Consider the following 21,638-nt stretch of genomic DNA (forward strand, 5'->3'; position numbering starts at 1 on the left):
TGCTCAGATGACGGCGTTTGGAGCGTTCCTTCATAAAGGAGCTTTCTGTCGGAACTACTTCAACCTCCTGGATCTGCTGGTTGTCGGAGTGTCTCTGGTCTCCTTCGGTATTCAGTAAGTATCCGTGTCATGAGTGAGTGCATGAGTGCTGCCTGCACCGGGCATTGTGAAGGAGATGGTAACGCCCTCCAATATGATGATAATGATATCTCCACCACCTTCAGATCTTCTGCTATCTCCGTGGTGAAGATTCTCCGTATTTTGAGAGTCCTCCGACCGCTCAGGGCCATCAACAGAGCCAAAGGACTGAAGGTTAGGAAGGATTTGTCTTAAGATAATCAATAAATGAATGGTTGGACTAGACCCCCCCCTCTGCTACCCCCGCCTGTTGACATCTAAGCGTGTCCTTCACAGCATGTGGTCCAGTGCGTGTTTGTCGCCATCAGGACTATCGGCAACATCATGATCGTCACCACGCTGCTGCAGTTCATGTTTGCTTGTATTGGAGTGCAGCTCTTCAAGGTACATGGAAGACATTTTAAATACATTTCTGTATATTATCTATCTATCCATACATCCATCCATCTATCCGTACATCTATCATACATTTATCTATCATCCATCATCCATCTATCATATATCCATCCAGCTATCCATCCATCCATCTATCCGTACATCTATCATACATTTATCTATCCATCCATCCATTCATCATCCATCTATCATATATCCATCCATCCATCCATTGTATATCCATCCATGCATTCATCATCCATCTATCATGAATCCATCCATCTATCATATATCCATCCATCCATCTATCATATATCCATCCATCCATCCATCGTATATCCATCCATGCATTCATCATCCATCTATCATAAATCCATCCATCTATCATATATCCATCCAGCTATCCATCCATCCATCTATCATCATCCATCCATCTATCATATATCCATCCATCCATCATATATCCATCCATGCATTCATCATCCATCTATCATAAATCCATCCATCTATCATATATCCATCCAGCTATCCATCCATCCATCCATCTATCATCCAGCCATCTATCATATATCCATCATCCATCTATCATATATCCATCCATCCAGCCAACCATCTATCATATATCCATCCATCCATCTATCATATATCCATCCATCATCCATCCATCCATCCATCCATCCATCCATCCATCCATCCATCTATCTATCTATCTATCATCTATCCATCCATCTATCCATTCATCCAGCCATCCATCCATCTATCATATATCCATCAATCCATCCATCCATCATATATCCATCCATCTATCATCCATCCATCCATCCATCTATCATCTATCCATCCATCTATCCATTAATCCAGCCATCCATCCATCTATCATATATCCATCCATCCATCTATCCATCCATCCATCCATCCATCTATCATCTATCTATCCATCTATCCATTCATACAGCCAGCCATCCATCCATCTATCATATATCCATCCATCCATCCATCCATCCATCTATCCGTCATCCTTCATCCAGCCGTCTATCATATATCCATCCATCCAGCTATCCATTCATCCATCCATCTATCCATCTATCCATCCATCCATCTATCCATCCATTTATCTATTCATCGAGCCACCCATCCATCCATCCATCCATCCATCTAACATCCATCCATCCATCCATCCATCCATCGATCCATTCATCCAGCCATGCATCCATCTATCATATATCCATCCATCCATCCATCCATCTATCCATCCATTCATCCAGCCGTCTATCATATATCCATCCATCCAGCTATCCATTCATCCATCATCCATCCATCCATCTATCCATTCATCGAGCCACCCACCCATCCATCTAACATACATCATCCATCTATCATATATTCATCCATCCACCCATCCATCCATCTGTCTTATATCCATCCATCCATCCATCTATCATACATCCATCCATACATCTATCATACATGTATCTAATCTATCTAATCTATCTATCTCTCACACAGGGGAAGTTCTATCGCTGCACAGATGATGCCAAGTCCAGTCCGGAGGAATGCAAGTGAGTTATTTGTTGTTCATTTCCGTGGAGGAAAAGGATCCATGGTGATAATGGTGGTCTTCACATCACATCAGGGGCACCTACATCCTCTACAACAACGGTGACACGGCCATGCCGATGGTCAAGGAGAGGATCTGGCACAACAGCGACTTCAACTTTGATAATGTCCTCGTGGCCATGATGGCTCTCTTCACCGTGTCCACCTTTGAAGGATGGCCCACGTAAGGACTATCTTATATGTTCAATGGATAGAGGGGCGTTGGAGAGTACCCCCCCGCCCCCGAAACAGTAGGGATCTTCTGTATTATGTAATAAACCATAACCGCTTATTTTTTTTCTCCCCGCTACTGCAGTCTCTTGTACAAGGCCATCGACTCCAACCGAGAAAACATGGGCCCAATCTACAACTACCGCATTGAGATCTCCATCTTTTTCATCATCTACATCATCATCATCGCTTTCTTCATGATGAACATCTTTGTGGGCTTCGTCATTGTCACCTTCCAGGAACAAGGGGAGAAGGAGTACAAGAACTGTGAGCTGGATAAGAACCAGGTAGCCGCTTTTGCGTCCTTGTTTTGTCTTAGGACAAAAGTATTGGGACGGTTCTGGTCCAACCCAGGGTTAAGAGGTGCGTCCCAATACGCTCTCTAGGCTAATATAGGTTCAACATCTCTGTCCCTTCCAGCGCCAGTGTGTGGAGTATGCTCTCAAAGCCCGTCCCCTGCGTCGCTACATCCCCAAAAACCCTTACCAGTACAAGTTCTGGTATGTGGTCAACTCCACCGGCTTTGAGTATGTCATGTTTGTCCTCATCATCCTCAACACGCTGTGTCTGTCCATACAGGTAAGTTACCTGTTGTGGTTTCCACTGTAACCTACCAACCTGAACACCATTGAGTGCATTCAAACATGCATTGATTCATTTTCAGCACCACGGACAGTCCCACTTGTTCTACTACACCATGGATATTCTGAACATGGTCTTCACTGGGGTTTTCACCGTGGAGATGATCCTCAAGCTTATCGCCTTCAAGCCCAGGGTGAGTCTTTGGTCCTCAGAAGTAAAAAAAAAAAATACAGTAAAAGGAAAGTAGAGTTGTATTGTTTGTTTTTTTATTATGATTTTTTTTCATCAGATATATAAAAATGTATTTTGGTTGATGCAAAAAAAACTAAAACGGTCTACTAAGCCTAAGGACGAACAAGATACATTTTCTTACAATTGTGCTAATTTTGAGGCTGCACGGTGGATGAGTGGTTAGCAAGCAGGCCTCACAGCTAGGAGACCCCAGTTCAATTCCACCCCCCGTGCATGCGTGGGTTTCCTCCCACATTCACAAAAACATGCTAGGTTAATTGTCGACTCCAAATTGTCCATAGGTATGAATGTGAGTGTGAATGGTTGTTTGTCTATATGTGCCCTGTGATTGGCTGGCTGGCCACCAGTCCAGGGTGTACCCCACCTCTCGCCCGAAGACAGCTGGGATAGGCTCCAGCACCCCCTGCGCGACCCTTGTGAGGATAAGCGGTAGAAAATGAATGAATTAGCTTATTTTGGCTGCACAGCGACCAAGCGGTTAGCGCACAGGCCTCACAGCCAAGAGACCCGAGTTCAATTCCACCCTCGGCCATCTCTGTGTGGAGTTTGCATGTTCTCCCCGTGCATGCGTGGGTTTTCTCCGGGTACTCCGGTTTCCTCCCACATTCCAAAAACATGCTAGGTTAATTAGCAACTCCAAATTGTCCATAGGTATGAATGTGAGTGTGAATGGTTGTTTGTCTATATGTGCCCTGTGTTTGGTTCAGTCCAAACCAGGATAAGCGGTAAAAAATAAATGAATGAATCTTAGATATAGTATGTAAAATATTCAATCAAAAGAAGAAGAAAGTATGTCAAAATGTTCGATTTTTTGCTATTTTTAATTTTTTGCTAAATGTTTAGATTTTTTGCTATTCTTAGTCATATACAGTCGCTCAGATTTATTCATTCATTCATTTGTTCATTTTCTACCGCTTTTCCTCACGAGGGTCGCGGGGGGTTGCTGGAGCCTATCCCAGCTGTCTTCAGGCGAGAGAGGCGGGGTACACCCTGGACGGGTGGCCAGCCAATCACAGGGCACATATAGACAAACAACCATTCACACTCACATTCATACCTATGGACAATTTGGAGTCGCCAATTAACCTAGCATGTTTTTGGAATGTGGGAGGAAACCGGAGTACCTGGGGAAAACCCACACATGCACGGGGAGAACATGCAAACTCCAAGGTGAAATCGAACCCTGATCTCCATGCTGTGAGGTCTGCGTGCTAACCACTCGTCCACCGTGCAGCCTGCTCAGATTTATTGTTTTCTGTAACAGAAGCGATCTGGTCAGTCACAGTAACATTTTAAAGTTCATGCAAAGGTGATTAGACTTGAATGCTCCTTCCATATTGTGGAATTCATTTAAACAGTACATCAGGAGGTTGCCTACAGCCACAACTGTAATGTTTTTTGTCAACCACTCAGTTGCAGTTACTTAAAGCCATAGATCTGTTATCTTGTAGTGAGATCCTATTTGCATTTACACGTTTTTTTAATCCTAAAATATTTCTCGTATGCGCTGCTATTTTTCGCTGATCGCTTCCCCTAAAACCTCCCTGATATTTGGTGCTTGTAGTTCACATTTAGATGTGATAGCAGACCTCATGCACTCTCCCTTTACCTCTTTTCCTCCCCTTGGCGCCTCCCCTCACCCAATTCATCCCTGCATATCCCCCACCTCATCCCTATGTACTTCCCTCTCTGGCTGTGCATGGCTGACATGTTCAGGGTTACGTCGGGGACGCTTGGAACGTCTTCGACGCCCTGGTGGTGATCGGCAGTGTAGTGGACATCATACTCAGTCAGGTAGAGAGACGCCAGTATGTACCCATGTGTCTTTTTTGCCTCCTTTGCTGCCTCGACCGCTGCTTCTTCCTTCCTTCACTTGTCCTTTTTCTTTCCTTTGACTGTCTTTTCTAAAGTCATCAAATATCGAGGCGATACATGAAGTTGTTACATATTTCTATTTCCAAACATGAAATGGTCTCGTTCGTACCTTCTGTCGTTACAATGTTTTTGTTTGGTCTGTCTGTTTCTTTCATTTCTTGCCCTATCTCTTTCTCTTCTCTTTGTGTGTTTGTCTTTGTTGCTCGCCGCTTGCAGAACTATTTTGCTGATGCATGGAACACGTTTGATGCCTTAATTGTTGTGGGTAGCGTGGTTGACATTGCCATCACTGAGGTCAATGTAAGTAGTCACTTATTACACGTGCATGCATGACCACTGTTTCATCACTCTTGTTGCCTACCGAAGTCATAATGTTGTTCAGTTGAAAACAATTTCATAAGGAAAAATGTTAACGTGGAGTGGGATCACTGTGGGAGTGGTCACAGTCAATCTGCTGCTCATTTTTATACAATTGTAAACAAAATGTGAATTATTACATACTAAACATACTAAGATTCAAGACAGAAGACATTCAAATTTTAGTCTTAATCTATATTGTAATTTATTTTAAATGAATTACTAGAATGTTTAAACATTACGAAAATATAAAATAAAAAATATATACGTATGTATATACTAACGAGTATGCATAATATATCGTAAGCATACATTTAATGACATAAAAATGCAATAAGTGTCACCATATTTTAAATTTTTTATGTAATCCATAGTTATGTATCCATAGTTCCAAAATGTATATCGTTTTACATAAAATTGTATGTAATTATTGTTGTCGTTGCACATCGAATCATTTACCACAGATATTTCCCCTACTTATGATACATAAAAACGTATTTCCATCTGCGATTGAATGCGATTAATTGTGAGTTAACAAAATTCGATTAATCATGATCAAGTCTTAATAAGCCGTATGTATATGTGCAATTTATTGCAAGTTAATTGCAGACAAAATGGGATTAATCACGATCAAATATTTTAGTTGGTCAATATCCCTAATAAGCCGTATTTCTATATGTGATTAATTGTGAGTTAACTGCAGACAAAATGCAATTAATCGCAATCAAATATTTTAATTGGTCGACAGCCCTAATTCTAATTAACAGTATTTATATCTATGATTAATTGTGTGTTAACTGTGGACAAAATGCGATTTATCACAATCAAAAAAAGTATAATACATTATTTACATTTGCATAGTATAATATTTATATTTGTGTTAAACATTTGTGAAATGGTGATGATTACATTTTGCCATTTTAGTATTTTAGTATTTTAGTATGTATTAATCACAGTGTAAAATCCTGCTGAATGGTGACACTTAAATTAAATGTTTCATTTCATTCAATTTATTCTTAATATTGTAATATATATTGTATATTATTGTGTAATATTGTATATTTTGTAATGTTATGCATGAATAGTCATTTTTACAAATAATTTGTTCTGTTGCATATCATAATATTTTCTCATTTTTGTAACAATAATGTCATATTTGGCTTATTTCACATAGTAATATGTATGTATGTATTGTATTTGTGCCTGATTGTATTTTGTTGTTTGTTTTTTGTCTTTCCAAGAGGAAGATGACCTTATGACCTAAAGAAGTTGTATTACCATTTCAGTCATTTGTGGAATAGTCTGAAAAAGCTACTAAAATAACAATTAAATCATTAATAATAATAATTAAGTCTCATTTTAAGTATTTTTATATTCATCTCACTTGTAGTTTGAAATTTAGCAATTTAATCGAGGATTTGTTTTGGATTTTTTGGGGATGCTGTAAGTCACAGTGTCATTAACTGGAGCTTTTTGGTTTTAAGTCGACAGCCCTTCCTGTCGTCAAGGTGATAGTGGAACCTGGGGTAAGAAGAAGCCCCGCCTCTTGCATCAAGCGTTTGTGTCAGGGGGGGTTTAAAGAAAAAAACAGTGAACTTTTTTAATGTTTTTGTTGCAATTTGATGTTTTATGGTCAGTTGGAAATGGATATTGGTGCATGGCATGTGATGCGATTGATTGTCCTTCATTTCAATAACGACGACATTGTTGCATTGAGTTGCATTACATCTGTGTTCTATATGACGGCGGTGAGGTGCTCATCTGGAAATATGGCTCAGTGTTGTGTTTGCGTGAGGCATTCGGGTGTTTTCATAGCATGTTGGTACTCTGCATGCTCCTCCATTGTTGGTCCTCATATACTTATATTTTGTGTCCACTTTAACCTTTTAAACACTGGGACTATTTTTCAGGCAGCTGCAAGGTCTACTTGGTATCACTTTGTTATTGTAGATGTAAAACATGACATATTTATGTTACATGGTAAAATGTTACGTAATCGGATAACTGTTGCAAATAAAATAAGCCACATAAAAATGATAATTATTTTAGTAGAGAAATCCAACATAATAGCACAGACTATTGTATAAATATCAGCACCAGTGGTCGGCCATTTTGAAAGGTTAACATTACAGCAATATAAAAATTTTTAAAGTCATCTTTCGATCCATCGCACAGAACACAGAAGACAGCGCTCGCATCTCCATCACATTCTTCCGCCTGTTTCGAGTGATGCGATTGGTGAAGTTGCTGAGCAGGGGTGAGGGCATCAGGACCCTACTGTGGACCTTTATCAAATCCTTTCAGGTGACACAATATGCATCTACTTCTCCACTTGAAAAGGCATCATTATATAAAATTGTTGAGTGTATTACTGGATTGCATTGCCTGTGACACTTGATAAAAAATAACCTAACACTGTCCTTCCAGGCGCTCCCTTATGTTGCGCTTCTGATAGCCATGCTATTCTTCATCTATGCAGTCATTGGGATGCAGGTAAAGTATCACTAATACTAATAGTATCACATAATTTCCAACTTTTCAGATTTATAAACAACCATTCACACTCAAATTCATAGCTATGGACAATTTAGAGTAAACTGGAGTACCCGGAGAAAATTATTTAATTCACGTACCGTATTTTCCGTACTATAAGTCGCACTTTTTTCCATAGGTTGGCTGTTCCTGCGACTTATACTCCAGAGCGACTTATAAATGAAAAAACTGTTTATGTTACATAAACACTGGACACCTTTTCTGTTTATGTTTATTTTTTGTGTAGCTTAATAACCATTGTGTTAGCATATCTTACACCTATTCAGCCTGTTCTCTATTCTTTTATTATTGTTAGAACTTGCATTCCAAGATGACGTAATGTCTGTTTTGGTCAAGTAGTTTGTAAAATAAATTACTCGCAAAACATGTGACTTATACTCCAGTGCAACTTATGTATGTTTTTTTGGTACCTAATTATGTTTTTTGGCCTTGTGCGACTTATACTCCGGAGCGACTTATAGTCCAAAAAATACGGTATTTATTTTTTTTATTTTTTAAAATTATAATCCCTTAAGGCAGGGATGGAAAATATTTTGACTCGTGGGCCACATTGAGTTAAAAAAATTGTCCCGGTTGGGCCAGAACATATATTCAACACACACACACAATTTTATTTTAATTTTCCTTGAATTATTTGTCTAATTTTTATCTTATTTATAAGTGTTATACTATCGGCTGTATGTTCTCATGTCTCATGTTTAAACATCAAACAATATTGCAGTTTTGTTTTGCCAGTTTGTATGTTAAAAGTTGAAATACTTAGAAAACAACCGGCGGGCCGGATTCAAACACTTGGTGGGCCACATGTGGCCCCCGGGCCATAGTTTGCCCACCGCTGCCTTAAGGAATATTCCTGAATATATTATTTTATCATAAACAACCCCCCGGTCAAATAAATGCCTTACATCTAATAAACAGCCATTAGCCACAAAATTGAATACAACAGTACCCCCCCTTCTTCTTTATAACATGTGAATTGGAGACGAATCCAGCCCCACAGTGGATCTATTGGGACACAGCGAGATTTACCCATAATGCTAAGTCACCACTGATGTGTTTTGTCTGTCAGGTTTTTGGGAAAATAGCCATGGTTGATGGAACGCAGATCAACCGCAACAACAACTTTCAAACGTTCCCTCAATCCGTCCTCATGCTCTTCAGGTGTGTTGATGTATTTACATTTCTGACTCTTGCTAAAGTGCTAAAAAATGGTGAAATGCTACAGATGTGCCACGGGGGAGGCCTGGCAGGAGATCATGCTGGCCTGTCTGCCGGGGAAGCTATGCGACTCCGAGTCGGACTACAACCCCGGCGAGGAAAGAACGTGTGGCAGCAGCTTTGCCATCATATACTTCATCACTTTCTACATGCTCTGCGCCTTCCTGGTGACCTTCCATACGACTCTTCAACAAAAGTACTGCTAAAAAGCAAACATTCTGAAATTAATAAATATCGTCTTCCTGTTTTTAGATCATTAACCTATTTGTCGCCGTCATCATGGATAACTTTGACTATCTCACACGTGATTGGTCCATTCTTGGACCGCATCATCTTGATGAATTTAAAAGAATCTGGTCTGAATATGATCCAGAAGCAAAGTGAGTACTCATTCGCTATTTTTTTGCACCGTGCCCAATTTCTTTTAGCGGTGTTGTTTATTGAGTCATGTTCTGGACAGGGGCAGGATAAAACATCTGGATGTGGTGACCCTACTGAGGAGGATCCAACCCCCCCTTGGCTTTGGCAAACTCTGTCCTCACAGAGTGGCCTGTAAGGTAAATGCTCCAATAACGCCTCTATTCAATGAACTGCAGCGTCTCCGGGTGTGTGGTGTACAAAAGCAAGGTTTCTAATTAGCATGGGGTCAAAAAATATGCAGGCACCCTCCTGATGTGGGCTTAATGCTAAGAGTCCACTGGGCCGGCACCAGTTCGCGCCAGTTCGCGCCAAAGCAATTTGCTGTGGCGCCTCGTGGCATGCAGTGGCTCGAACTTCCTCCCAACTGGCTCGTTGTGGCGCGTAACAGAGGCAAAAATTTAGTTTGGTGGCAAAAAAATTTCAAAATGTTTAAAATCTTCGTGTCCACCAAATGGAACCACATGTTGCAAACAATCCGTCTATTGGAATCCACTGGAATGTAATGGGGCGAGCCACGTTGCGCCAATAATACTAGGAGTCCTCTGGGCCAGCGCCAGTTTGCGCCAAAGCAATTTGCTGTGGCACCTAGTGTCGCCAATAAGGTGCCTAGTGGCGTGTAGTGGCTCAAACTTCCTCCCAACTGGCTCGTGGTGGCACGTAACAGAGGCAAAAATTTTGTTTGGCGGCAAAAAAATTTCAAAATGTTTAAAATCTTTGCATCCACCAAGTGGAACCAAGTGTCACAAACAGTCCGCCTATTGGAATCCACTGGAATGTAATGGCGCGAGCCATGTTGCGCCAATGATGCAGGGAGTCCACTGGGTCAGCACCTGTTGGTGCCAGTTTGTGCCAGTTCGCACCAATGCAATTTGCTGTGGTGCCTATTGTCACCAATAAGGTGCCTAGTGGCGTGCAGTGGCTCAAACTTCCTCCCAAATGGCTCGTGGTGGCACATAACGGTGGCAAAAATTGAGTTTGGTGGCAAGAAAATTTCAAAATGCTTAAAATCTTCGTGTCCACCAAGTGGAACCAAATGTCGCAAACAATCCGCCTATTGGAATCCACTGGAATGTAATGGCGCAAGCCATGTTGCGCCAATGATGCTAGGAGTCCACTGGGCCGGCGCCAGTTGGTGCCAGTTCACGCCGAAGCAATTTGCTGTGGGGCCTGGTGTCGCCAATTAGGTGCCTAGTGGCGTGCAGTGGCTCAAACTGGCTCGTGGTGGCGGCAAAAATTAAATTTGCGGGCAAGAAAATTTCAAAATGTTTAAAATCTTCGTGTCCGCCCAGTGGAACCAAATGTCGCAAACAATCCGCCTATTGGAATCCACTGGAATGTAATGGCGCGAGCCATGTTACGCCAATGATGCTAGGAGTCCACTGGGCCGACGCCAGTTCAAAAATCAAATTAATGTTCGCTCGGCATGTTGCCATGTTGCCGTTATTCGGCGCCACAGCGAGCCACTACGTGCCAATCATATAATCTTTGGCGCCAACTGGCGCGAACTGGCACCGGCCCAGTGGACTCTTAGCATTAGAATGATGGTACTAGCATAATGGCAGCAGAATTATCATGAATAGTCAGCATCCAGCAGTTTTATCTAACTCTGCATGCACTTGGCAAGAGTTAGCGGGGCCCTCTATTGGCACAGTGTGATGTCACAAAGACACAATGTTAGAAAAAAACAGTATTCATAGCCATACAACACTCTAACAACAACAAGTTAGCAAGTTTGGGTGTTGGCTCGTTAATTAACCATTTTCTAATTTGCAGCGTCTGGTGGCCATGAACATGCCTCTGAATAGCGACGGCACGGTCATGTTTAACGCCACTTTGTTCGCACTTGTTCGCACTGCACTAAAGATCAAGACGGAAGGTGAGGTCACCACTTTTGTCGTAAATTCCCACGGATGTTATTTTTAAATTAATCTCACCAACCAACCGTCACCAAGGCAACCTGGAACAAGCCAATGAGGAGCTGAGAGCTGTGATCAAGAAGATCTGGAAGAGGACCAGCATGAAGCTACTGGATCAAGTAGTGCCCCCCGCGGGTGGTGAGTGGTTACTACACACCATACATCACATCACATCTGAGCAATTTGATTGGACGTTAGGTAAGTACTTTGAGGCGTCTTCGAGAAAGTCAAACATATGGAAAGACGAGCTTCCTGTCAGTGTTCATGTTGCGTTCATGTTTCTGCAGTGTTTTGCTTTTTAACGTTCTTGTTGTCGAGCTTCTCTTCCACCCCACCCCAACCCCCCCGCCACCGCCAGCTTTCGCTACGCTGTTTGCCTTCGTCCTTTCTCTCTCCGCCAGTCTGGGTTCTCTGGGCAGTTCTGTTTTAGTTTGGTGGCATGAGGCTACGCTGGTATGGCTTACTGGCTTTGAACGTTTCACAAGGCTCTGCTCAGGAAAAACTAAACATGGTGTACATTTAGTAGGAAATCACACCAAAATGTTAATTAATATTAATGTTTTCATAACTGGACTATTATACTTCAATTAAGTCACTCACACTGTACACAGAACACATATGAAGTACTGTAATAAAAATTTTAATAATAAATGCCTTCATTATCCTTAGTGATGGTCGCAACAGTCAAGTAGTTGATATTAATGGGCATGCCTCCTCTCGGCTTTACTTTATGTTGGCACACTGCTACTTTGGTGTCATATTGAAGTCCAAGAATTCAACTAATAAGTAGGGCTGTCAATCGATTAAAATATTTGATCGTGATTAATCACACTGTGTCTGTAGTTAACTCACAATTAATCACATTTAATCGCAGATGGAAAATAAGATTTATCTATAATGAGTAGGGGAAATACCGTATTTTCCGGACTATGAGTCGCATTTTTTTTTATAGGTTGGCTGTTCCTGCGACTTATAAATGAAAAAACTATTTATGTTACATAAACACTGGACATCTTTTCTATTTATGTTTATTTTTTGTGTAGCTGAATAACCATTGTGTTAGCATATCTTACACCTATTCAGCCTGTTCTCTATTCTTTTATTATTTTTAGAACTTGCCTTCCAAGATGACGTTATGTCTGTTTTGGTACCAAGTAGTTTGTAGTAGTAGTAAAATAAAATAAATAGTAAAATAAATTACCCGCAAAAAATGCGACTTATACTCCAGTGCGACTTATGTATGTTTTTTTTTCTACCTAATTATGCATTTTTGGCCTTGTGCGACTTATGTATGTTTTTTTCTACCTAATTATGCATTTTTGGCCAATGCGACTTATACTCCAGTGCGACTTAAGTATGTTTTTTTCTACCTAATTATGCATTTTTGGCCTTGTGCGACTTATACTCCAGTGCGACTTAAGTATGTTTTTTTCTACCTAATTATGCATTTTTGGCCTTGTGCGACTTATACTCCAGTGCGACTTAAGTATGTTTTTTTCTACCTAATTATGCATTTTTGGCCTTGTGTGACTTATACTCCAGTGCGACTTATGTATGTTTTTTTTCTACCTAATTATGCATTTTTGGCCTTGTGCAACTTATACTCCAGTGCGACTTATGTATGTTTTTTTCTACCTAATTATGCATTTTTGGCCTTGTGTGACTTATACTCCAGTGCGACTTATGTATGTTTTTTTTCTACCTAATTATGCATTTTTGGCCTTGTGCAACTTATACTCCAGTGCGACTTATGTATGTTTTTTTCTACCTAATTATGCATTTTTGGCCTTGTGTGACTTATACTCCAGTGCGACTTATGTATGTTTTTTTCTACCTAATTATGCATTTTTGGCCAAGGCGACTTATACTCAGGAGCGATTTATAATCCAGAAAATACGGTATCTTTGTGGTAAACGATTCAATGTGCAACTACAACGATAATTACAAAAAATAAAATCTAATTTTATGCAAAGTGATATCAATTTGGGAAATTGGGTTATTTATTTTTTTATTTATTTTATTTTATTTTAAAAAATACAGTCAGCAAGCATATTTTTGTATTACTATTTTTCTTTATTATTAGCATATTAGCTCTTAAAGTCGCCCATAAATTTTCAGCAAATACAAAATGTGAGCAAGTGAGACCTCTCACACTAACATATTTTTGTTTATTTGTGTGAGCTCAAAATTAAATGTGTTTATTTATGTATTTCCTGAACAGAGCCTTTTGTAGTCGTCTTCAGCTGTGTCATGTGATGCAGGTGACATCATTGATGCTTCCACCTTCAAGCATTCATCATCTTTACTTGGTTTTTTTCTCTCCTTTAAAAAAAAAAAGCCAAGAAATGGTGATGATGGAAATATCATTATTGAAAATGAAATCATCTAATCCTGCACTTGATGATGCAGCTGAAGTTTAGTCTCTCTCTCTCTCCTCATTCCAGTCCTCTATCTATCTGAGTGGATCACACCATGATGAGCCTCTCTGCATGGCGCATACATCATGAGGTCTTTGTAGTTGACAGCTTGAATGTCCTCTAGTTTGTGTCTTACTTTATGTCTCAAGACCCAGACCTGCTGCTTCTCTAAGCTACGCTGCCACCCTGCATGATGTTCTTCACGTTTGCTTTCTGGGAGACATTTTTTTCATTGTTTCAGTCATTACCTTCTCATGAAACTCCAAGGGTTCAGCAGAGAAGAACTGTGCATGAAAATTGTAATAATACAGGCCATAATACAATATAAAATAGTATGTATTATACTTATTCCGGGGCGGCACGGCGGTCGAGTGGTTAGCGCGCAGACCTCACAGCTAGGAGACCTGGGTTCAATTCCACCCTCTGCCATCTCTGTGTGGAGTTTGCATGTTCTCCTCGTGCATGCGTGGGTTTTCTCCGGGTACTCCGGTTTCCTCCCACATTCCAAAAACATGCTAGGTTAATTAGCGACTCCAAATTGTCCATAGGTATGAATGTGAGTGTGAATGGTTGTTTGTCTATATGTGCCCTGTGATTGGCTGGCGACCAGTCCAGGGTGTACCCCGCCTCACGCCCGAAGACAGCTGGGATAGGCTCCAGCACCCCCGCGACCCTCGTGAGGAAAAGCGGTAGAAAATGAATGAATGAATACTTATTCTGATATATATTTAATACATTTTCAGTATGTTGAAAATGTATAAATATAGAATATATGAATTTGTAGTAATAAAGTTCTCCTTGGACTAAACCCCCCCCCCCTCAAAAGAAGAGGCAGTGGAGTAAACCCCCACCAATACACATCCTAAATACTCCAGATAACACCTAATTAAGGCTGGGTCAAAAACATTGGCAATTTTTGTACATTTTACTAAAGGGGACCTATTATGCTTTTTCCACTTTTCTGACCCATAAATGTTGTTAGAATGTTGTATTCTTGTGTTAAATGATGCCAAAGTTTCAGATAATGAGGTTTAAGCATATGGAAGTGAGCCCTGAAATAAGTTTGGGATGACTCAAAACGCTCAGTTTCAAAAGGCGTGGTAAAACTGTCCCTTTGTGATGTCACAGAGGGGTAGACTTCCATATATGGGCCTCCCCCATATAAGCTGTGCTCCTCTGTTTCCGTTGCTAGCAATAGCTCGTACAGGAAAGGCACATTTGTTTACAATTCAGATAATTAAGTTGACCTCTGAAATAAGTTTGGGATGACTCAAAACGCTCGGTTTCAAAAGGCGTGGTTAAACTGCCTTTTTGTGACATCACAGCGAGCGGACTTCCTTATATGGGCATCCCCTAAGCTCTGCTCTTTTGTTTCTGTTGCTAGCAACGGCTCGTACAGGAAAGGCACATTTGTTTACAATTCCTAAAGACGTCGCCATCAAACACAAATAGTTGGAGTTCCTGATTCCCTACCAGGCGTGACTGTAAGCTAGATAAGCTCTCTAGGTTCTGGTCCCCTGTTTACGTTGCTAAACTTGTACGGGGAAGCCACATTTGTTTACAATTTCTAAAGACGCCACCGTCAGGAAGTTGGAGTTCCTGATTCCCGACCAGCAAAAGAAACATAATTTCATACTGGATTATTTTGTGAACATGGGTCAGTATGCAGCTGGACTAGCCGACAAACTTGCTGAAGCCCTACGTACGCCTTTCCGACGTGACTAGGTTGTGTGGAAGAGTCAGAATTGCAAGCAGTAAGTAACAGTTTATCGGTGTCATGGAGCAAACGCGGTTATCTGTGTAGCATAGAGCGGGGTTGCTAATAGCCGTTCCATCCATCCATCCATTTTCCTCCACTTATCCGGGTCCGGGTCGTGGGGGCAGCAGTCTTAGTAGGGAAGCCCAGACTTCCCGGTCCCCGGCCACCTCCTCCAGCTCCACCGGGAGGACACCAAGGCGTTCCCAGGCCAGCTGTGAGACATAGTCCCTCCAGCGTGTCCTAGGTCTGCCCCGGGGCCTTTTCCCGGCTGGGCATGCCCGGAACACCTCACCAGGGAGGCGTCCGGGAGGCATCCGGACTAGAAGCCCGAGCCACCTCAACTGACTCCTCTCGATGCGAAGGAGAAGCGGCTCTACTCTGAGCCCCTCCCGGATGGCTGAGCTCCTCACCCTAATAGCCGTTTCCCACCATAATTTATGACCCCATTAGACGTTACCGATGCTGTAGAAAACCTAATGCTAAAATGCTAAAGCTACGTATCATTGAGAGATGTCTTGAAGTAACCATTTTTCTTGACAAACTTCAGACTGTCCGACTGTATGTTAAAAGACGATATTTTAAAATGATTCGCTAGCTAGTGGTACAAATCGGAAGTCCTATTAAGCACTCGCGAGTGTCACCAACCACAGCGCAGTGGGCATATTTGTAGGCAGGCCGTGGGTGGAATACATTAAAACAGATTGTTTTCGCTGAAAACGGCGAAATCCAAAGAAATACAGCAGAATAGGTGCAGATTCTGGAAGATCTACAAAGCTTTGTGTGCTGGTTATTGTGTGTAGCTGCTCTATAGGAGTCCACAACTCAATACAAAGGGCTGAAAAATGAGCGTAATAGGTCCCCTTTAACTCAAAAACTGTTGGTGTGAAAGTCGTTGACAGTGAACTCACCATCGGCGTTAATGCTGGCTGTTTGTGAAGTTCAATTCATGACTATGTGGTCAAAGGGAGCTATGTTTTCCAGGGCCAGGAAGGTTGAAGGATATTTTGAAGTATTTTGTTGTTGATACGGGAGGCCTCCGGTGTGTGTGGTGTGTTCACTCAGATGACGAGGTAACAGTGGGGAAGTTCTATGCCACCTTCCTGATACAGGACTACTTCAGGAAGTTCAAGAGGCGCAAAGAGAAAGGCCTCGTGGGCAGGCGCTCCTTCGACAGGATCAACACCACCATGGCTTTGCAGGTGACTGACCAGGCCAACACAACACAGTAACACAAAATGGCTTCCCTATTGTCAATTGTTATACATTAAAAAAAAATCAAATTGCCCCCCCCCCCCCCCCATGTACTGTACATACAGTGGTATGAAAAAGTATCTGAACCTTTTGGAATTTCTCACATTTCTGCATAAAATCACCATCAAATGGGATCAAAAAACAGTGTCTGTTTTAACTAAAACCGCCCAAACATTTGTAGGTTTTCACGTTTTAATGATTTTTATGAATTTATTTTCATCAGATACTTTTTCATACCACTGTATTTGCTGGTTAACGTTGTGTTTTATAGGCTGGCCTGCGTACGCTGCATGACATTGGACCCGAGATCCGTCGAGCCATATCATGTGACCTGCAGGAGGAGGGGCTTGTAGATTTAACAGAGGAGGAAGATGAAGGAATTTTTAGGGTATTTTGAATGCATGTTAATAAAAAGTCATATGTATTTATTTAATTTTGTAAGAATTATTGATTGTATTCTACAGCGTAATGGCGGCCTTTTCGGTAACCACGCCAACCACATCAACGCCACCCCGCAAGGCTTAACCCAGCCGACCACCGTCACTCAACGTCCTCTTCAGATCCTCCCATTTTCCTCCAGTGCCTCAACAACCGAACCCGCACACACGGACCAGATAGACAACAACAGAATGGAGGAGATGGATCATCATCACCATCATCATCATCATCATCCGTCAGACTACTCCTGCTTTAATTCCAATAGCCAACAGTCGCCCATTCCCTCCAACTCCAACCTGAACAACGCCAACGTGCCGCCGCTTCTCTCCATCACCAACGAGAGGCAGCAGAAGTGTTTCCTATCGCCCAACCGCCCGACCTCGGCAGGCAGGACGAGGTCACCGTTGTCCACCGGCAAGCCTTGGAAGTCCCTCTCCATGAGGTATACAACATAGTCACTCTGATCTTCAATTATTTATTGATTAATATTATTATTTTTCGACATTAATTCATGCATTGTCACCAGGAGGCGCTGCTATGAGGCCTACATTAGGTGCTGTATATGACATATTATAATGTTATTATATTATAGTGGAACATGTCAATAGTATTGATTTGACGTTGGCTCAACAGGTCAGAGAATGTTAGGGGGAACTACACCAACATCGGGCGGTTAGACGTAGGGGGAGGAGACAGCGATGAAGATCAAGGCTCAGCAGAGTACTACTATAGCGGGGACGAGTCCCATGAGGACATCATACTCACAAACGACAGGTACAGTGTATTTAGTGATATACATATTGCTATAAAAGCTATACTTATAGGTTATCATATGGTTTGTTTGGTATCAGGCCAGGTATCATGCACGCGGTGGCATGATACCGGGCCTGATACCAGACAAACCATGTGATGATCTTATTATGGGCTTACTATGGGGCTTGCATTACTGAGCAAGCCCATATTGTTATTCCTTGTGGTGTTTAGCTATTATTATATCTTAATCGTCCCATTTTTGCGCGCGTAATGCGGCCAAAACCGCAAAAAGGACCCCCACACATGTTACACTGCCGGAATCGTGAGGCTCGGGACTACAGCAGCATTTATTTTTTGGAATGTTTTGTGTAACTATGGCGATGCTATAAACCAAAATGTTCAAAAATGGGCCTCTAGATTAGGTACACCTGTTCTATTTTTAGAACAGCCATATTCCAGAGAAAACGAGAATTTACAGACTTTTCACAGCCTTGTAGCTCAGCCATACGGCCATGATTTACGGCTCATTTTTTAGATAAACTTCTCAACTCTCTCTGTGGCTAAATGCTAATTGCTAGCATGTTAGCATTTAAGCTAATTTACCCATGTCTAAAGGCAAATACACACATGGCATGATGTAGGGAAGTTATAGGACAACCTTGGCACTTTCTAAACTTGAGGCCCTCTTGCTAGGTGCTAGCATGATGACTGTTAGCATGTTAGCATTTAAGCTAATTTACCCATGTCTAAAGGCAAATACACACATGGCATGATGTAGGGAAGTTATAGGACAACCTTGGCACTTTCTAAACTTGAGGCCCTCTTGCTAGGTGCTAGCATGATGACTGTTAGCATGTTAGCATTTAAGCAAATTTACTCATGTCTAAAGGCAAATACACACGTGGCATGATGTGGGGACACTATGGGACTGCCCCAAACTTTTCGTGACCTGAGGCTGTCTTGCTAGGTGCTAGCTTGGTAGCCGTTAGCTTGTTAGCATTTAAGCTAATTTATTAATGTCTAAATGCAAATAGACACATGGCATGATGTGGGGACACGGTGGGACTGCATCTACCTTTTCGGTACTTCTTGCTAGGTGCTAGCATGGTAACTGTTTGAACACCGAGCCCGAGGTTCACAGCACAGGTGGCAAGCCCATCAAAATTTCCGCGGGAATTTTCTAGTTATCACTTACTATTTAATCATGAGCTTATTATCACGTACTATTTAATCAAAAGACCATTTTGTTTCCAGAAAATGTTCAGTTTATTACATGTATTATATCTAAACAGTGTAAACACAATAATTGCAAAAATATTTCAACAATAATATTTTATCAACAGTCTTATCTTATCAATGTCTGATAATTAAAGTTCCATTAATCAAGTTTGGTTTTTTTGGTGACCGGAGAAGCATTAGGCACTAAGCATTCGTGCGCTGTTCTCTGATTGGTTGTTTCACGGACACGATACCAGAGCAGCGCGCTCTGAGTGGACAGCTACGGGGGCTGATACTGGACATGGTTAAACTCTATATTTTACCAGTATCACTGCCCCTGGGCTTTGACACAGTATCATTTCGGCCTTTTTCCTGTATCATTCATAGGCGGTTTCTAGGGTACAGGGCCAATTAATACTGTAGTATGTGATAAAGTGACTTCTGTAAAGTATATCCAAACCTTCTTGTATTGCAGGCTGTCAAATAAAGACAACGTGGATTTGGAAGGCGGGGTCTCCAGCTTGGAACATCAGTCTGATTGTTTCTATGACGATGACCAGCAACCGATATGCCAAGAGGACAGGCAGTCGCCCAGGAGATGGTTTCTATCTTCGCCTCAAGGTGACGCATGTACATAATGGCTTTCATTCCCATTTAAACCTTCAAAATGGAGTCAATTATTAGCCACGTATACATGGACCCAAATATTCCAATTCCATTCGGGTTATTTGCTCAAACGGAAAGAATGTAACCTTTGTATACACCTCATTCCGAAAGAAAACTGCCAATCCGAATGAATATATAATGGGATTCCCAGGGGTGGAATATTCCTTTCCCCAATCCGATTGAGGTATCTTGTACCCGCTCAAACGGAAAGTTGTCAGGGTGCGTTCTTCTTCGTGGTGTTTTTCTTCTTCTGTTGTTTATTGGCGGTTGGCAAGCAGCTTTCTTGTGCATTAGCGCCATCTGTGGAACAGAATCTAAACCCTTCTATACGCCATTCACAAGTCCAGTTTTATTCATTCATTCATTCGTTTTCTACTGCTTTTCCTCACGAGGGTCGCAGGGGTTGCTGGAGCCTATCCCAGCTGTCTTCGGGCAAGAGGTGGGGGACACCCTGGACTGGTGGCCAGCCAATCGCAGGGCACATATAGACAAACAACCATTCACACTCACATTCATATCTATGGACAATTTGGAGTCGCCAATTAACCTAGCATGTTTTTGGAATGTGGGAGGAAACCGGAGTACCCGGAGAAAACCCACGCATGCACGGGGAGAACATGCAAACTCCACACAAGAGATGGCCGAGGGTGGGATTGAACTCTATCCCAGCTGTCATTGAAACAAACTGTTTTGGAAATCCAAGGAAATACAGCTGGAATAGGTGCAGATTCTGGAAGGTCTACAATCCTTTAATAACTGGGAAACATTCATTCATTCATTTTCTACAGCTTATCCTCACGAGGGTCACGGGGGGGGGGGGGGGTGCTGGAGCCTATCCCAGCTGTCTTCGGGCAAGAGGCGGGGTACACCCTGGACTGGTGGCCAGCCAATCACAGGGCACATATAGACAAACAACCATTCACACTCACATTCATACCTATGGACAATTTGGAGTCGCCAATTAACCTAGCATGTTTTTGGAATGTGGGAGGAAACCGGAGTACCCGGAGAAAACCCACGCATGCACGGGGAGAACATGCAAACTTCACACAGAAGATGGCCGAGGATGGAATTGAACCTTTGTCTCCTAGCTGTGAGGTCTGTGCGCTCCAGTTTTATGAAAAAAGAAAATATATATCTATATAAAACAAGTGCCGAGCTTAATTATAAAATATTATCAAGATTGAACTTTATCTTTTCCTGTTCCCGGGTGCGTTCTTTCAGCGAATGCTGAGATATGACGTAACACGCAGCTTGAGACGTTCTTCGATTTAAAAAAATGGAGGCGAGCAATCGACACTGGACTGCTGCGGAAAGTTTGTTTTTGATTCAAACTAAATTTCAAAACTGGGCGAACAAAAAACTGGGAATATGGAGTTATTCTAACAAGTGAAAGGAAAAATTCGAGGAAGTCGGTGTCACGTGATGTTGATGTTTATGTTTTACTGCGTATGCCCCATTGACTATTCTGGTTGATTATAGCGGCGCATGTACTAGACAAGAGATTGGAATATTCCTTTCCATGTATACCATTGCTTTCGGAAAGATTCCATTCGGAAAGAGACAAACTCCTCATGTAAACGTGGCTAATTAGCGTCCTGCAGATGGAACTGTCCAAAACTG

At 41.8% G+C, this 21,638-nt stretch overlaps 1 protein-coding gene across 14 annotated transcripts in view; it reads left to right on the forward strand.

Annotated features, from left to right (window-relative positions):
* Positions 1-21,638, forward strand: part of cacna1db (calcium channel, voltage-dependent, L type, alpha 1D subunit, b) — a 69,832-nt gene that overhangs the window by 42,569 nt on the left and 5,625 nt on the right. For 4 of the 14 annotated variants that reach the window (XM_058085083.1, XM_058085084.1, XM_058085087.1 and 1 more), the window contains 23 exons: positions 8-114; positions 225-312; positions 415-522; positions 2,020-2,072; positions 2,147-2,293; positions 2,426-2,627; positions 2,761-2,919; positions 3,005-3,115; positions 5,266-5,349; positions 7,582-7,710; positions 7,834-7,899; positions 9,029-9,120; positions 9,185-9,344; positions 9,430-9,557; positions 9,638-9,734; positions 11,371-11,473; positions 11,550-11,651; positions 16,752-16,888; positions 17,212-17,328; positions 17,405-17,820; positions 17,905-17,931; positions 18,012-18,152; positions 19,825-19,979. In XM_058085083.1, coding sequence (XP_057941066.1) covers positions 8-114; positions 225-312; positions 415-522; positions 2,020-2,072; positions 2,147-2,293; positions 2,426-2,627; positions 2,761-2,919; positions 3,005-3,115; positions 5,266-5,349; positions 7,582-7,710; positions 7,834-7,899; positions 9,029-9,120; positions 9,185-9,344; positions 9,430-9,557; positions 9,638-9,734; positions 11,371-11,473; positions 11,550-11,651; positions 16,752-16,888; positions 17,212-17,328; positions 17,405-17,820; positions 17,905-17,931; positions 18,012-18,152; positions 19,825-19,979 — 2,929 coding nt within the window. Of the gene's footprint in view, positions 1-7; positions 115-224; positions 313-414; positions 523-2,019; positions 2,073-2,146; positions 2,294-2,425; positions 2,628-2,760; positions 2,920-3,004; positions 3,116-4,890; positions 4,969-5,265; positions 5,350-6,890; positions 6,933-7,581; positions 7,711-7,833; positions 7,900-9,028; positions 9,121-9,184; positions 9,345-9,429; positions 9,558-9,637; positions 9,735-11,370; positions 11,474-11,549; positions 11,652-16,751; positions 16,889-17,211; positions 17,329-17,404; positions 17,821-17,904; positions 17,932-18,011; positions 18,153-19,824; positions 19,980-21,638 lie in introns of all 14 variants that reach the window. The other 10 variants (XM_058085078.1, XM_058085091.1, XM_058085080.1 and 7 more) reach the window with 7 other exon arrangements.

This window comes from Doryrhamphus excisus, chromosome 10 (assembly GCF_030265055.1).
Source record: "Doryrhamphus excisus isolate RoL2022-K1 chromosome 10, RoL_Dexc_1.0, whole genome shotgun sequence".
In the NCBI taxonomy this organism is placed as follows: Eukaryota; Metazoa; Chordata; class Actinopteri; order Syngnathiformes; family Syngnathidae; genus Doryrhamphus; species Doryrhamphus excisus.